At 40.0% G+C, this 18,118-nt stretch overlaps 1 protein-coding gene across 8 annotated transcripts in view; it reads left to right on the top strand.

The window, feature by feature from the left end:
* The window catches only part of ATRNL1 (attractin like 1), a 991,165-nt gene that overhangs the window by 449,589 nt on the left and 523,458 nt on the right, over window positions 1-18,118 (top strand). For all 8 annotated transcript variants that reach the window (XR_008445623.1, XM_054034053.1, XM_054034052.1 and 5 more), the window contains one exon: window positions 3,630-3,682. Coding sequence is in view for 7 of the 8 variants with exons in the window: in XM_054034053.1 (XP_053890028.1) it covers window positions 3,630-3,682 (53 nt within the window). In the remaining variant the exon portion in view is untranslated. The remainder of the gene's footprint in view (window positions 1-3,629; window positions 3,683-18,118) is intronic.

The raw sequence follows: 18,118 nt of genomic DNA, 5'->3' as shown, positions 1-18,118 counted from the left end.
CAGCTCTGTTTGCTGGATACGTAGGTAGATTAGGTGGGAATATAAATACAATCTTGTCCCGAAGCCTTTCCCCCCCGAGTCCCCAGCTCATCACTAGCTGTCAGGGAGAGCTCATTTAGACTTTGCTTACAAATCATCATTTGAAATTATTAGGTTGGCCACCACTACCGAAATGAATGCACTGACATGGTCATAAAAAACAACAGCTGTATAAGGAAGCTGGTCTATCTTCATACTTTTCAAATCTATTATACTTTTTCAGATACACGTATTTTATCATACACTGTATATGCTTTTAAAGTGTGTATTAATGTTTCAATTTTTCAATTCAAATTTCCAAACAGTCACTAAATTGGCATGTAACTAGTACACAAAACTGGGGGGGGGGGTTGGGGAAATTCAGGGGGGATGTAGGGAAATCACTGTGCCTGAGAGAGCCTGGCTGGGGAGGAGGCAGCTTCCACTCCCCGCCCAGCTTGGCTGTCGGGGACCATGGCACCCGAGCCTGGCCAGGGAGTGGAAACCACCACCCCAGCCAGGTTCTCTCTTGCGTCCTGGCCTCTGAGCCATGTGGCCCCCAGGCCTGCCCCACCTCTTCCCACCCTCTGTTCCTCCCCCTTCCCTCCAGCATGCCGCCAAACAGTTGACAGCGGCAGGTGGGAGGCACTGGCGGGGACAGAAACAAGCTGATCAGTGGTGCTGGGGGCGGAGGGGTCCTGGGCAATTGCCTCTTTTGCCCCCCTGGCGGCGGGCCTGTATCTGATTGTGCAATCAAATCATAATGACTTCACAAGGGGGCTGAATCAAGGTTGCACAATCAACCTTAATTCTGGCATTTCCTAACTTCTCAGTGCTTGACTTTGCGACATGAATAATGTTTTAACATTTGTTTTGTGTGTAATACAATATATATGCACTTAATAAGTGCTGAGGTTACTGAGTAGATGAACAAAAAATAACAACTTTGGAATGCTGTGTCTAGCATAATACTTTTACTGGAGTGCTAATTTTAGGAAGTTTTTAGCTATATAGAATAAGATATTTGCCATTAAACTGTAATTTGCAACAGTTCTTTCAGGGTAATGGGTGCTATTCTCTTCTCCCTTTGTACATGAAGCTGGTTGGAAAGTATAAATGACAAACAAACAAAACTCTGAAAAGCTGCGTTAATTCCATGGGAGAATCAAGTTATGTTGTAAATGCCATTGATGCTTATTTTCTTCTATGATGTTGTAACAAAGACTCAGTGGTATTTTTCCCCATTTTTGAATAAAATGAGCACAATAACAACCAAATATTACGTTGGAGAACTATTAAGGAGATCAACAGCAAAACAGACTTGAGAAAATTAAAACTTAAATTGTTTTTCTCATAGGAGTTAAGCTGTTATAATTAGAGTATACTCCAGATTCAACAAATTGCTAGATATGACATCCAAGTTAAGCAGTTTTTCAATATTGCTCATAAATAAAATAAATCTAATGCAACATTCTGTTGCAACCAAGTTTCTTGAAGAGCACAAAACAATGAAAAACAAAAAGTGACAATAACTGAGTGATCCAGACCTTCCCATAGGGAAAAAGTTCTATAGAAATTAATAGATAATGATAACCTTTCTCCTGGTTTTCTGAACCATCCTATAAAATTTAATAGAAAATTATAACTCTGCTATAGAATTCTGTGGAATGGTTCAGAAAACCAAGAGAAAGGTTATAATTTTCTATTAAATTATGTAGGTTTTTAGAGTAATTTCTTATCTTATTCATTTCATCACTATGAAATTCTGTAGGATATTTCATAAGAGTTATAAAGCTGAAGAGAACAACTTATTTTATAAATAGGACAGGGATATTTTTCAACTTCTGGCATTGATATGCCTTGTCACCTACACAATAGCTACTGCCCCATCTTATTTAGCAATGGAAGTAACTATCTCAAGAAATTAATCATTGAAAGGCTAATTGCAACATGAGGATCTGTTTAGAGATATCTAGGGAATCCTAGGTTTTATTTCATGTTTTTACTCATTTCATTATTGTTATTGTTATAAATTATAATTAATAATTATGATTTTCTCAGTGCTCCAAAAATGAGTTTGGCACCTAACACAAACAAAAATATAGTTCCTGCCCCTCACAGTTGAACTGCAACATAAGTGAAAGTGATAAACAGAGAAAAGAGGAAGAGTAACAGTAATACGAGGTCATGGTTATGTAGTAAGGCAAGAACACATCTGGACAGCTCCATTTTTTATTCCCCTACTGCTCACAGGCAAGATGGCAGAAGTGATTTTCAAGGAGGAATTTGAATGAGGTGAGGAAGATGACTTGCAGGACAGGTTTGGGGAGGGCATTCCATGTATAATGGGGTCATGTGAGAAGAAACAAAAGAGACGTTGAGACTTCTGGAGCAGTGGTAGTAGGAGCACTGTTTATTTTCAGCTGCTTAACGGCTAGACTGGGCATGGATGGAACAGTCACGCAGCAGAACAGGGAGTTGAAATGGAGCTTTTCACGGTTAGGTTAGGGCTCTTGGGTTTTGGTTCCTGGTGCTCAGTCTAGTGCAGGGGCTCCACCACAGATGTTACCCTCAGGGAGTAAGTGGGCAGGAAATGGATGGTTAGAGGCAGGAAGCAGGTAAAACCATGGCTTCTTCCTCTGTGTAGCTCTCTCTGCTGGTTAGCAGAGCTAGCTGGACACATGGGGGAGTATGCTGCACCCCATAAAGGGGTGTTGAAAATTACTCTTACCCCTTCAGCATAACAGGAGCTTGGGCAGAATGGTGCAGCTGAAGGGTGTCCACTGCTTCCTCTGGGCTGTAACCTAAAGCCATAGTGTAGTCCTTTGGGTTCTGTATTTTTCTAGAAAAGTCTGTTTCTCAAGATGTATTTGGATCATGACTGCATACCTCTGAGTAGATGTTGGTTATACATTAGCAGTGGAATAAACATAAAAGTTATGACAAAGAATATTCATAAACGGTTTTTGAACAATCTCATTTATTATTTGTATCCTACATCCCTACAGTGTGTGTAACCCCACCAAAAATGGCCACTCCTCCCCCCCCCATTGCTGCGATGCTAAGAAGTGTGTTATGGAGGACATGAAGAGGAAATGATGATAGCTGTCATTTAGAGCAGAGATAGCAGATATGAATTTTGAAAGGCACCATAGCATTTTCTTTATTTTGCCTCTGCCAGTGTTGTTTTAAAACTGATTAAAAAACAAAAACAATAAACCAATTTTTAAATAAACTATTTGGTTGAAACTATGCATGTTAACAAAGAATAACTGTATAGTATATTACTGCTGTAGAACATGTTTTCTAAGGAAATACACAAAACAAAATGAACGATGTAACAATTTTGAAGATTTTGAACTCTCATCTTAACTTCTCAAGATATGCATTCCAGATCTCAAATTACTTGTGAATTTAATACATAGCTAAAGACAGTGCTGTTGCATTTGTTTGGATCTATCTTATATCAAATGTCTTAAACATTTACTTATCCCCACCTCTAATAAGTTAAAACTGTCCCCTTATATTTGGAAACAAATGTTCACTCTAATGTTGTATTAAAAATTATAAAATGTGTTTAATAGTAATTCAGTTCATTTTTATTTCTGCAGCTGTGACTCTGAAAACAGGTACCTTGGAAATCCACTCAGGGGAACGTGTTACTGTGAGTACTTAAATGCTTCATTATCTCTAATCTCACAAATTAATCACTGTATACACATAATATCGTGGGTTTATTTACACTGTAAAACGAATTAGACAGAATGCTTGGCAGATATTTATTTTTTGATGTATAAAGAAAATGTCCATTCAGGCCTCTCTAGGTACTTGTGAATTTATTTAAAACACCAAAAACTAGGCAAGTCCCCTCAAAATTGCATCTGAAACTGAACACATTGAAACCTGCTCCCTTAGGCAAAGGCCTGAGTGAACAGCTAAACTCTTGTATCATACACTCTAGATCAACATTCGAGAGCTCAGTCAGCCCAGAGGGGGAATATGGCTCTACTGTGGCTTTTAAACCACAACTCATGGTAGGGACATGGAGATGGATAGTACTATAGCAAGACCCCCTGCGGGCAATACATAAAACCAAAAGAATGGCTGTACTGGGTCAGACCAATGGTCCATCTAGCCCAAGAGCCTGTCTTCTGACAGTGCCAGTGCAAGGTATTTCAAAGGGCATGAACAGAACAGGGCAAATATCAAGTGATCCGTCCACTCAGAGGTTTAGGGACACCCAGAGCTTGGGTTTGCATCCCTGACCATCCTGGCTAATGGCTATTAATGGACCTATCCTCCATGAACTTATCTAATTCTTTTTTGAACCCAGTTATACTCTTGACCTTCACAACATCCCCTGGCAATGAGTTCCACAGGTGGACTGTGCATTACGAGTAGAAGTATATCCTTGTGTTTGTTTTAAACCTGCTGCCTATTCATTTCATAGTGTCCTCTGGTTCTTGTGTTATGTAAAGGGGTAAATAACACTGCCTATTCACTTTCTCCACACCTTTCTTGATTTTATAGACCTCTATCATCTCGGTCATCTCTTTTCCAAGCTAAAGAGCCCCAGTCTTTTTAATCTCTCATTTTATATAAGCTCTTTCATACCCTGAATAATTTTTGTTGCCCTTCTCTCTGTACCTTTTCCAATTTTAATATATCATTTTTGAGATGAGACAACCAGAACTGCATGCAGTACTCCAGGTTTGGGCATACGATGTATTTATATAGTGACATTATTGTATTTTCTCTAATTATTGATCCCTTTCCTCCTGATTCCTAACATTCACTTAGCTTTTTTGACTGCCGTTGCACATTGAGCAGATGTTTTTAGAGAACTGTCCACAAGGATTCCAAGATCTTTCTTGAGTGGTAACAGCTAATTTAAACCCTGTCATTTTATATGTATAGTTAGAATTGTTTCCAATGTGCATTACTTTGCGTTTGTCCACACTGAATTCATCTGCCAGTTTATTGCCTGGTCACCCAGTTTTGTGAGATCCCTTTGTAACTCTTCACATTCAGCTTCAGACTTCCTTGAATTTTTGCTACCTCACTGTTCACCTCCTTTTCCAGATCATTTATGAATATGTTGAGCAGACAGGTCCCAGTACAGATCCTTGGGGGACTCTGCTACTTATCACTTTCCATTGTGAAAACTGACCATTTATTCCTACCCTGCTTACTTTGTTGAAGAACCTTTGGTGGGGGACCTTGTCAAAAGCTTTTTGATAGTCCAAGTACACTCTAACTGGATCACCCTTGTCCACATGCTTGTTGACACCCTCAAAATATTTGAATAGATTGGTGAGACATGATTAGGCCTCAACTGGAGCATTGTGTCCAGTTCTGGGTGCCACATTTCAGGAAAGATGTAGACAAATTGGAGAAAGTCCAGAGAAGAGCAACAAAAATAATTAAAGGTCTAGAAAACATGACCTTTGTGGGAAGATTGAAAAAATTGGGTTTGTTTAGTTTAGAGAAGAGAAGACTAAGTGGGGACATGATAACAGTTTTCAAGTACATAAAAAGGTTGTTACAAGGAGGAGGGAGAAAAAATGTTCTGTTAACCTCTGGACAAGGGTAGGACGAGAAGCAATGGGCTTAAACTGCTGCAAGGGCAGTTTAGGTTGGACATTAGGAAAAACTTCCTAACTGTCAAGGTGGTTAAGCACTGGAACAAATTGCCTACCAAGATTGTGGAATCTCCATCATTGGAGATTTTTTAAGAGCAGGTAAAACAAACCCCTGTCAGGGATGGTCTAGATAATACTTAGTCCTGCCATGAGTGCAGGGGACTGGACAAGTTGACCTCTTAAGGTTCCTTCCAATTCTATGATCCTGTGATTCACAGCAGCTGAACACATGTCTGACTATACTGTCTTTTGGGCAGATCATTAGGTCTGGAAACTGTTTACTTCAGTTGCCAGTTATTAAAGAAAGTTATATTTCTCATAGAAAAGCTGAAGTTCAAGTGTAAGATCTCTCAGTCAAGGTTAATTCTCAAATACCTGGCTTCCGAGGTACTGTTAGTAGAGGTTGCAGTTTTCAAGTAATAGACCTAATTGAAAATGCAAAGTAAAACTGTGTCCTATGGTGTTCTTGATCAAACAAAAGCAACTGCAAACATTCAATATTTACACAGCAAAAATGGTTCTTATTTAAAAAATAGAAATTCCAATTTTTGAAGGGTTAAATTTTTGTATCCATTAATTTTATTAACTATCTAAAGGCAAAGCTAGATAAAGAGCACTGGAGAGATTTGTACGGTTTAAAAAGCACTATACAGAGAGTTTTTTCTTTATGCATACATTTTGGGTAGGCGCATAAAAAATTATTTTGTTCTTTAAAAATAAATGCAGTTAAATTTAAGAGATGGAAAATAAATGACAGGAATAAGATTTGTATACCTCAGACACCTCCAAGAAAGACCTTATTCCTTACTATCCTATAGCAGCTTAGGTCTATAAATCTTCTTGATCGTCTGAGAGAAATTGTGCTATATTCAAGATAGCCTTTCACCTTTAACTCGCTAGAGCTATTTGTCTTCTGTCAAATTTTAAAATATTTAAAGATCTTGTGGTTTTGGATTGATAAGTCTTTTAACAATTTTAATAATTTAAAATCTATTAGTTGTAAACACTTTCAACATTATCTAATCTGGTGATAATAAGGAACCTGCAAGGACTTAAATGAAATAGATGCTTTGTCTCTTACAGTTAATGGGTAATACATTATAGTTGAAAAACTAAATATGTTCCTATTAATTTGTGAATAATTTACCTAAGATTCCCATAACAATTTGTAGTTAATAGTAGATAATCAGCTGAGTCATCCATTTAAAACATTATATATCTGTGTATATATATATATATATATATATATATATACACACACACACACACACACACACACACACACACAGAGAGAGAGAGAGAGACAGAGACAGAGACAGAGACAGAGAGATAGTCTAAGTAAATTAGATAAATATTTTAAAGTATCACTTTACCAGAATGGCATTTTGGAATAAAAGATCACTTTATTTTTTAAGAAGACACGTATGTGGCCGGTATTTGTGTATGTTCTATTTGCTACTCTAAGATTCGTGTGTCTGTATAATAGCTTTTTCCTTCAAAATATATCTTCTCCTTTTGCTTGTTCCTGCTGTGATGAGGTATTATTCCTGTTTGTTAAAGCAAAAGAATGATTATTGTACAAAGATGAAGTAAATATTGAGGGGGAAAACACTAAACAGAAATCCAAGAGCAATAAGTAGCTTGGTCTTAAGGAATAAACCTTCCATGCGAACTTGATTGCTTTATTGATAGTGTTTCAAAGTTAATGGATGGAAGTGAAAAACACTAGTAGTATAATAGGACCTCGATTCGGTAAATCACTTAAACATATACTTACATTCATCCCTCTTCAGAACCGCACCTATGTACAGTAACTCCCCACTTAACATCCTGTCGCTTAACGTTGTTTCGATCTTACGTCCCTGCTCAATTACAGAACATGCTCCATTTAAAGTTGTGCAATGCTTCGCTATAACATCGTTTGGCTGCCTGCTTTGTCTACAGCTGGCAGCCCCCCCATCAGCTCCCCTACACCCCTCCCCCACAGCGCCTCCCGCCTGCCAGCAGACCTCGTGGATCCGCGCCTTCCCCCGCTTCCCACCCGTGGCAATCAGCTGGCTTGCGGTGTTCAGGTGGCTTGCTTCGCCTCCCTCCCGAACGCCGCAAACCAGCTGATTGCCGCGGGCGGGGGGGGGGGGGAGGAGTGAGGATGCCGCATGCAGAGTAAAGGGGGGGGAAGAAGCAGCAGGTTAAGGGTGGGGGCTTGGGGGAAGGGTGGCGTGGGCAGGCCAAGGGTTGAGCCCACCGCCCCTGGTGCTTGCGGAGTAGGGGAAGCTGCTGCTGCTGCTGCGCAATGTGCTTCTCCTAGCCTACAGCACCTTCAGCCTCCTTGCCTGCCTCATTGTCCCCAGTGCCAGCGGGCTTTGCCTGTGTGGATGGAGTAAGGCAGGGGCACCTCCCACCTCCCTGGAACCTAACCCCCCCCCCCCCCATTTACATTCATTCTTATGGGGAAATTGGATTCGCTTAACATCATTTCACTTAAAGTCGCATTTTTCAGGAACATAACTACAACGTTAAGTGAGGAGTTACTGTATGTGCTTAACTTTATCTTTAAGCATGTGTGTAACTGCTATCCCAAATAGGGATACTTTCCTGAACTGAGGCCTCTTGCCTTGATCCTGTATGATGCTGAGCACTCCTATAAAGTATTTAGTGACCCTCAATTTTCTTTAAAAGTAATGGAAATTAAGTACACTCGGAACCTCACAGGGGTTCTCAGCACTTTGCAGGATTGAGCCCTTAATATAATGTCTTGTCCAAAGGGGCTGATCCTGTAAACATTAGTGGCATATAGTTTATTTTACTAGGCATTGTCACTGTTTTCAGTATTTATACAACAGTATTGCCTAGAGGCCTTCCTCAGGATTGGAGTCCTGTTGCTCTAGGTGCATTACAAACTCTATTAAAACATGCTGTCTGCTCCCAAAAGCCTACAGTTTAAGGCCCAGATCTGCAGCATCCTCACTGATGCCCACGGAAGTCCTTGGAATGCTATACTGGCACAGCATGTTGCAGGATCGAGACCTAAGAAGATAAGCCACATACACAGGCTGGAAGCATATGGATATAATCAAATATGCAGGGCTGCCAAGTATCACGCATCCCGCATCCCTGTCATGCTTTGTCATGACTCAACTGGCATCTCACAATCCAACTGAGGGCAGGAAAGCAGCAGGCATTTGCTGCAGTTGTGTCTTGTCTGTCAGAGGCCACTGTGATACTTGCTGAACAGGGAGCCAGATTCTGCTTCTCCCTGCTCTCCATGATAGATAGGGCAAAAAATGAGCAGCCTGTAGATAGCCTTAGCGACTGGAAGATAACGCAATTGTAGCAGTGCAAGATGAGGGGTCCCATCATGGCCTCAGGCTCCCTTCCTCTTCCCCCTGTGGTCAGCCACATCTGGCTCCCACCAGTGCAGCCACCCCAGCAACCCAACCCCAGCTGCTTGAACAGCCCCCTATCAGTCAGCAGCCTCAGCATGTTTAGCACCTTTTAGTCCTCCCACCCCCAGGGGGCTCAGTAGCCTCCTATGAGTCCTTGTCTCCTAGGAGTTCCAGCTCCCACTGCCCCCTTGTAACCCTCTAACCCCAAGGAACCCCAGATCTCTAGCAGTCCCAGCACCCTCTATTCCCTATGAGCCACCTAAACTCTAAGAGCCCCCCACTTCCTACCCAGCCATATCAAGAGCCCCAGGGGGCACTTACCCAGGTACCACCTCAGATACCCTCAGACATCCAGCTGGAGCTGCCAAGTTTTGTACAACTCCCTGACCTGTGTCTGCCACTGCTCAGGGCATAGTGTGTTAACCATAACTTTAAGTTAATGGTTATACGGAAATTACATCATTCGTTTGCATAAAAGTCACATCAAGCAAAACAAAACTTCCCAACTATGGTTAGTTTTATATACATATATAATTTGCTTTTAAAAATATATAAATGGGTAAAATGTCAACTCTCTCCATCTGTCCCTCAATCTAGCCATCAGAAATTGGTTAGTTTGGTGCAGGATATTGGATGCCTTTCTTGGCGTGTGAAACAGCATCATGAACAACTGTTGCCACACCTGACCAAAACAGTCATAATTTCATTCAGAGAAGGAGTCTTGTATTCCTTCTTCAAACATGCAATAATCTGACCAACACTGAAGAAACACAGCTTGGACATATCCGTTCTAGCCATTTACCACCCAGTGTCAAAGCTCAATTTACAGTTATTTGAAGGGTATTATATTAAGGAAGAATAATAATTATTCAACATGGTATAAGTAAACTGGAAGTAATGAGATGAAATTTTAAAATTGAAAATTTAGGTTAAAGAGCAGAAAAAATAACTCTGGCAATATAATCTAGTGTACTAGGTTGTAGAACAGTCTCCCAAGGGAAGTGGTGGCAGCCTCATCACTTGTGATATTTAAAATTAATTGAACGGTATACTGATAAATGTAGAATTGGGGAACGATCCAATCCTGCATAGGCAGGGAGCTGCACTAGGCGATGCATTAGGTCTTTTCAGTATCTAGATTTTATGAGGAGCACAGGCTGTTGCTGCTACGGAAATGATTGTGATTTCATAATTGCTTCGTTATGACTTCACTGCGTGATTGAAAAAGGAGAAATGGCAAGCTCTGAAGGAAAAAAAACGTTGTTTAAACATACAAGAGATTTGATAATTAAGAAAATGCTCAAAATGTTTGAAGAGATGTAAGTTTCATCACGTGTTTTTTAAGTATATGAGATGTTTCCAAGAACATCACAAATACTGGCATCTCTCATTACCAAATTAGGTATTTGATATATCATAAGAAAGACTAGCTCTATACAAAAGAGCAAGCTCTGTACATTTAAAATGTGCTATTTTATTTAGGCTTCAATTCGACACAATGTAAATACTCTGGTATATGTATTATAAATTCAGTTCAGGACTGTGGCTTTGTACTTCTGGTAGGAAGTCTAAATATTCCTAAACCGTTGTGTTATAAGCCAACATTTTAGTGAATAACTGCAGGCTGATTTGGTGCACATAAATGAATTCAGAGTGTAGGCAAGAGATGGTTGTGCAGCTGAACTATGCATGTACACAGGCTGTAAATACAACATTTTGTCATGATGCATTTATTGTTCTTTTGTCCTTTGGTAACTCAGCCAATGTGACGTATATCAGTAAAGAAAGCACGTATATCAGTAAAGTAAAAAAAGTGGCAAATGGCTGGATAAGTTCTTCATACATAAGCAACTGAAATACTGCTTTCAGAATCAGTGCTCCTGGGTGCAAATGAACCAGTAGCAGAAAGAGACCTTAGACGCTAAGGTTTTAGACAGATTGGTAGAAATCGGTGGGATAGGTGCTATTTTTATGGTTTCAATTGGTAAACAGTTTGTTGTGTAGTGTGTAGAATGTTAGCTCTTTGATGCTTCGATGCTTTGAAAGGAGACTATACCCTCCTACATGAACTTCTTGATATTTCTTACTTCTAGCCTAAATTTTAAGGGCACAGTTTTGCAAAATATGGTCTGTACAAGTGTAACATCTGCGGTTCTACATTTGGAACACTAACACTTGTGTGTGCAGTTGATCAGTTCTGACACCTGTGTGTGCATGACTTTACATGTACAAAAGAAATGGTTTTAATGGATGTAAATGGTATTGCCTACCTACATAGATGTTAGAATCTATCGGTGGTATATTGCTGCTCAAAAAATGTGTGTGCTCAAGCAGTGACCAGTTTAAGGCTCCTCTGAAAGTGTATCCCAATTGTGTTATATTTTGAAAATCAATCTTTATAAAAGAAAACCAATTATATCACAGGTTTCTATTTTATTCTCTCTGTGGTTCACAGATCAATTTTTTTTTCATTTTTATCCAAAATAATATCATCCATCCAGTCACTCCACTCACCCAGTCATACTGTCTCTCCCTTTATCTCTCTATACAGATTTTTTTTCTAGGGCCTAATGGTTCTTCTCTTCTTCTCCAGAGAAACATCATGTCTTCCTCTCGTCCACTCTAGGGGTACATCTACACTGGAATAAAAGACTAGCAGCATGGCTATGGCTGGCTTGGGTTAGCTGACTGAGGCTCATGGGGCTCAGGCTGTGGGGCTAAAAATTGCTGTGTAGATGTTTGGGCTCACCTGGAGCCCGAGCTCTGGGACCCTTCCACTTTGCGGGGTCCTAGAGCTTGAGCTCTAGCCCAAGCCTGAATGTCTACACAGCAGTTTTACAGCCCCACAGCCCAAGCCCTGCGAACTCTAGTCAGCTGATCTGGGCCAGCTGCTGGTGTTTAATTTTGGTGTAGACCTACCCTAGGAGTTCATAGCTGATTGTCCTCTCTCTGGCTGAATTTGAAGAGCATTCTTTCTTTCCCATGGGGGCTTGGCCACAGTGGCATTTGTTACTGGGTTCAGAGCAGTCAGAAGTCGATTCTTCCTACCATTCTTTCTACATACACCCTCTCACCCCACCCCAGACGAAAGTCTTTCCTGTACCAGCCACATAAGAACATATAGCAGTCTAAGGGCATGTTTCCTAGTGTGGCTAGAAAGAATTACACTAGCTCTGCCTAAGCTAGCATGCTAAAAAAGGCATGTATATGGGGATAGCATGGGTGGCACATTGGGTAGCCATCTGAGTACAATCCCTCCTGGACCCCCTGGATACATACTCAGGCAGTTAGCCCGAGCATCTGCCCATGCCATCCCTGGCTACATTGTTATTTTTAGCACGCTAGCTTGAGCAGAATTAGGGTGCGTTTGTCTAACCATGCTGGGAAGCACACTTCCAGTTGCAGTGTAGGCATATCCTAAAAGAGAAACATATATACTCAGTGCCTTTTATTTCTTAACTTCTTCTATTCACTTTTATTGTTGTTATATGTATTGTTGTAGCCTCTGAGAACCCCATTCTTGGACCAGGACCCTATAGCGCTAGGCATTGTACAAACACGGAACAAAAATACAGCCCTTCCCCAAAGAATTTATAATTTAAGCATCAGATAAGAGACTACAGATTGATGCAGACAGACCAATGGGAAAGTACAAGGAAACAATGAGACAATATTGATCAGGTAGTGATCTCACCACACCAGTAATATTACAGTTTTCAAGTTTTTGTAGGCATCACAGCAATGGAGAGTTTTAAGGAGGGGTTTGAAGTAGAACAGTGAAATGGCTTTGCAGGTGTTTACAGGAAGTACCCCCCCAAGCACGAGGGCCAGTGTGGGAGAAAGCACAAAGATGTTTGTAGGAAAATTTAACAAGTGGGTGATGCAGGCTGAGATTATGCGCTGACCAGAAGTGGGAGTCAATATCTCAATACTGAATGAAGACAAATAGGTTATGTTTTATACAGTAGAGAAGGGGGGGTTACAAAGAGAGGAGTGACATCAAAACAGTGAGTTGGAAGACCATTTGCAGCAGCATTCTGAGTGGATATGAGCAGGATAAAATTGCATTTGCAGAGAAAAGGATGTTGGAGTAATCCAGATGTGAGACTATGAGAGCCTGTGCATTTTGAATTGAATTTTAATTTGCATCCAAATAAAGCTTGAGAGAAATCACAAGTAAAACATTAATCATCTAGTAAAATAATAAATGCTTCATTAACCATTTTCATAGTAAAAATTAAGAATCTGAATAAATGTAAATTAAGCTATATAATTGCTTAAATAAATTTGAATAGATTTGGTGTATTCTCTTGGTTAGTAAAAAGAAGCACCAAATTTAGTGTAAAGACTCTCTTTAGGTGCTAATCAACATGTTTTAATGGTTACCAATCTATGACAATCCATCTTTCTTTAGGAAAATAACTAGGAAGTACAAACATAAAACAAGATTAATATTGATGATTTAATTCAAGGTTTCCTGCTTGCTGATTTAAATCCTGATTAAAATCAGTGATTTAAATCACTTTTATTAAAATCAGTCCACCCTGGATTTGTGCCAGAGACGCTCTGCAGCATGGGTGCAGGAGGAAGTGGATGTTGTGGTGAGCAGGAGCTGGGGGTTGGCAGAGAAAACCTTCCGATGTGATGTGAGAGAGGTGCAAAAGAACTAAGAGCAATGGAGGGAATCAGCAACCATATTGATGGAAAAAAGGGAAGAGAAGGCAGGCAAGGGAGGCCCGAGACCAGACTAGAAGTCATGCTACCTGTTAATAGTGGTCTGACAGACAACTCGTGCCTCTGGTCTCTTGTCTTTTTTTCAAGCTTGTCAGGCACAGCACTGTGGTGTTTGGGCAGGGGAAGAGTCATGTAGTTTTCCACTGGGTCCTGGAGATCTCTTTGCTTTCAAATTTAGCAGCATTTTTGGTTTCTAGTGCAGTGCACAGGACTGCATCACAGAATTATAAAATACTGGAATGAGCAAGATCTTCCTCCTCCCTATTCCAATAGGATATTCATGTTTTACAGCAATAGAGGCAAGAAGGGATAATGCATATGTAACCCAGTTTAATCCAATCTTGGTCATTGGACCACATAACAGGTTTTATGAATCCATTACTGCCTTCAGTGTATTAAACCAAATCCCTTTAGCAGTAAATGTTCATGCTTTTACATTCAGAGGTCAAGGTTCAATCCCCACAAACTACCCATCCTGAGACTTGGGGTTTTACAAACACCATGGAGCTCTCTGGTATAAGCCAGAACCACCTTCAAATTTGATAGTCATGAGAGCAACAGGACCTGATGAAGAGTTCTGAATCAAACTGAAATGGAACAGGAGAGAAGTGGCCACCCACCTGCTTGCCTTGAAGATGATTGAGATTCAAGGATGGATTGAGGTTGGGAAGAGCAGGTCACTTATGAAGAAGACATAACACTGGTAGTGGCTGAAGGCTTTTTGGCTTTCTGAAAAGAGAAGACTTATTGCTTGAGCACCTTTCCCCTCTCTCCACAAGAAGCCCCGCCTCTGAATATATATGTAGGTATTGGGTTAATCACACATGTCCAACCCTTTAAAAAAAAAAACAAAAAAAACCACAAGAAGAGCAGGGGATTGGACTAGATGACCTTCTGAGGTTTCTTCCAACCCTAATATTCTATGAGTCTATGATTCTGAGAACAAAAAGCTGAAGTTAAAAGAGGATGAGTGAATGTCCAGACCTTATTTTATCTCCATTCCCAAGGTCAATCAGTATCTCTCTCTCTCTCTCTACCTATCTAATCTGCCTATCCATCCAAAATCATTACATAAATTGTCATTTGTGAAAAGTTCCAAGTCCACCCATACCAGTGATAGCCTTGTTTCCATAGCAACTAATGCAGTTTAGGGGGGGAAATAGAGGGCGATTAAAAGGACTAAAAACATACAAAACAAGATGCTTAATCTGGGAAGGGATGCCAAACCCATGGCTTTGCCAATCATTGGTAACGCAGTCAGCTCAGACTTGTGCTTGTAAAGTATGCAGCTAGTATGTGGGTATGCTATTCTTACTAGAATGCTGTATTACTCAAACAATGGTCCTTTTTTCAAACCAGCAAGCACATTGTATTGGTACTTTATTTTTGGACATTTTATACTCTTTGCATGAAGTGGGGCAAAGGTTTTAAAACTGATCTTAACATTTGTTCCCTGTGCTCTCAAAACTAGTGATAGTACTTATTTACTACTACTCTGTCAACCAATAAGAGCACCAACTGAAATGTGAAATTTTCTTTACTGTATCTCCCCAAACACTCCTGTAATTAGTCTGGAAACCTGGGAATGGGGAATTACAGGTGGGCAGTCCTGGTGAAGCGTCATTCGCAACTTCAGAAGAGCTCCTGTAACTGTAGGTGCACAAAGAAAGAAAGGAAGGTAGGTAGGTAGGTAGGTCTGGAGAAGCCTCAAGAGCCAGTGCAACCACAAAATACTTGCAGTGCTGGCTTGTTGCAACTCGTAACTGTTAATTCCAGTGAGACATATTAGACATGCAGAGAGAAAATAGGATGTCAGGAAAGCAGAGTTAGCGAGCCCCCAAAGACTCATAACTAAGGCAACCCAAATTTACAAGTGGTGGAAAACAAGAGTACAAATACATTTTTTAAAAATGTTATTAAATGTTTCCCTAATAGCTTTTTAAAAAAATGTGGCAGAAACAAAATGTGATAATTAGGTGAGCTGTTAAAGATTTTATTGCCACTTTTAGGAGGTGGACTTGCATAATTAATTTATGGTTTTGACACCTGTGTGTAATGTCATTCCCAACTCTTGGCAATAAAACTTTATAGCTTGCAAAATTATCACCTGTTTTCTTGGTATGCATACAGGAAGGATAGTAGCAAGCAATTCCCTTAGTATGCCAGCAATTTACAAAGAGGAAGGCTTTTTTCCCTTCTCTGTGGGTGGGGAAGGAGGCATGGAAAGTGCATTCAGTAAAAAGACTTGATCAACTCTGGCGATCTTTGCAGGGGACAAGGGAAGAAGGGAAAAATCCTGCCTCTGACTGAGCAGCCTCTTGTGGCTTTTACTACAGTCTTGGAGTGCAGTAACCCTCAGGATCCCTACACCTTGCCCTGCAGGGGGAAAATGGCTAGCTGATCTACTGATGCTAATCAAATATTTTAATGTCAAGTGTTTAAACAACCGATAAGCAATTTATTTGCTATAAGGAAAAAACCCATATTCATTGTTCATACCTCATTTAATGAAAATTCAGCTTACTACTTATATAACTGGTAAGAGGAAATACGACTTTCTAATAAATGAAGTTTGATGTCTGGAACTTCAGAGTAAAAACTAAACAAAATGTCTTTGGGGGCACTTTAGAAATCTTGTATATAGAATTCTCGTTTTCTGGCTAGAATTAGTGCTAAGCTTACTATCCTTCCGAGATCATTACTGTTCCTAAGACTGAAGTCGTAGTATTTAGGATTAATGAAGGATGACATTTCTGAAATAACTTGCATTTACATTGTCACAGCACCATTTGATCCTGAATGAATTCATAAGTTAGATGAATAAGAACGCCTGTGAAATGCAGCCATCTCTCAAGTGAAATGCAGATATTTAACAGTGCACGCCAACAGTGTATAATTGTGAAGGGATGTAGGCATTTCAGAGTATAGGGAGAATGTAATTACCTAAACTAGCATTTTTCCAAGACACCAGAAACTAGGCACATGTTTTTGAGAAAACAGTGAGAACTTTCATGACCAAAAGTGGTTGGAATCTGTTTTATGTGCCAGTTAAAAGGTGTCACAACTGCATAGTATCCCTGTGTACCATGTTGAAACACTGGTTCCATACTGACTTGGTGGGAAGAGTTTCATTTATTAATTCACTAGTGCTACTTTCTTTAGCAATGAAAAACTATGGTTCAAGTATTGACCAGGCCTGACTTTGTATAGCCTATGTAATCTGATGGCAGCACAGCTCAAGGTGGTATTTCAGAATTCTTTTAAAAGTATCTCTCATTTTAGATGAACGGTGCCCGTATTTGTTCTTGTAGCTCCTCAAAAGAAAATTAAACCCATTGAAAGAACTCATTGTAGACCATCCCAGATTTCCTCCAATGATCGAGGCCCTTTGTCCTGCTCTAGCAGCTCATAAGAGCAGAGAATCTTCTAGCTGAAAATTCTTCAGGGAATCATCAGCTGGCATAGCCAGCTCATGAAGGGAATGTGCCATAGGCAGATGGGAGATTTAGGTGAAAGGCTGCTGTACTCTAGCTATTCTCAGCTAGTTAATGGCACGCTGGGAGCTGTCACCAGTTGCTGGGGCTGCTCTAAACTATGTTGGAGCATAGACCTGACCTGAGAATTAGGGAGCTACAACCAGCTCCCTGCTGTCTATTGCTGCACCCAGAAAAGAATCCAGACCATTGTTTCTCCAGAAAATAGGATTTATCTTATTCAGTTCCTGTAATCAGATCAGTTGAGCACAGATGTACTTATTAGAAGGGTTGTAATGCTAGTAAAGAAATGTAAATGTAGGCAATATCTGCTGAAAACAGTAATATCTACCAGTAAGAAGGTAAAACAAAGCTTTTAACCATCCTATGTGCATGTGTAAGTATACTTCTATTTATTTTATAGGGTGTGTGTGTGTGTGTGTGTGTGTGTGTGTGTGTGTGTGTGTGTGTGTGTGTGTGTATGTGCGTACATACACACACACCTGGGAAATTTGTATATGATTACATATAATGTGATAAGAACTTGGTACAGGACCCACTTTTTTTGCAAAAAGAAATTACTAAAGAGAATGCAATGGAAATAACTGTAAAACACTAGATGGCAGCCTTGGTATGCTTTAAAAGGGTTTAAAGCTCAAGAACATTTCAAGGAGAGTATTTTAGGTGATAAATACAAGTAGCACTTGTATTAATACTGTTAACGTAAATTTCCCAGGTATTTTAAGTTGAAGTTGAAACTTGAAATGAAACTGGAAACAATAAATTTTAGCATTTGGAAATTGTTTGTGTTAGCTGAATTGTAAGAAATGGCCCAGCAGTTAGATTCTCTGCTACTGATCTTTAT

This window comes from Malaclemys terrapin, chromosome 7 (assembly GCF_027887155.1).
Source record: "Malaclemys terrapin pileata isolate rMalTer1 chromosome 7, rMalTer1.hap1, whole genome shotgun sequence".
Classification (NCBI taxonomy): Eukaryota; Metazoa; Chordata; order Testudines; family Emydidae; genus Malaclemys; species Malaclemys terrapin.
Note: the sequence above shows the minus strand (reverse complement) of the source record. Positions and strands in the feature narration are given on the sequence as shown.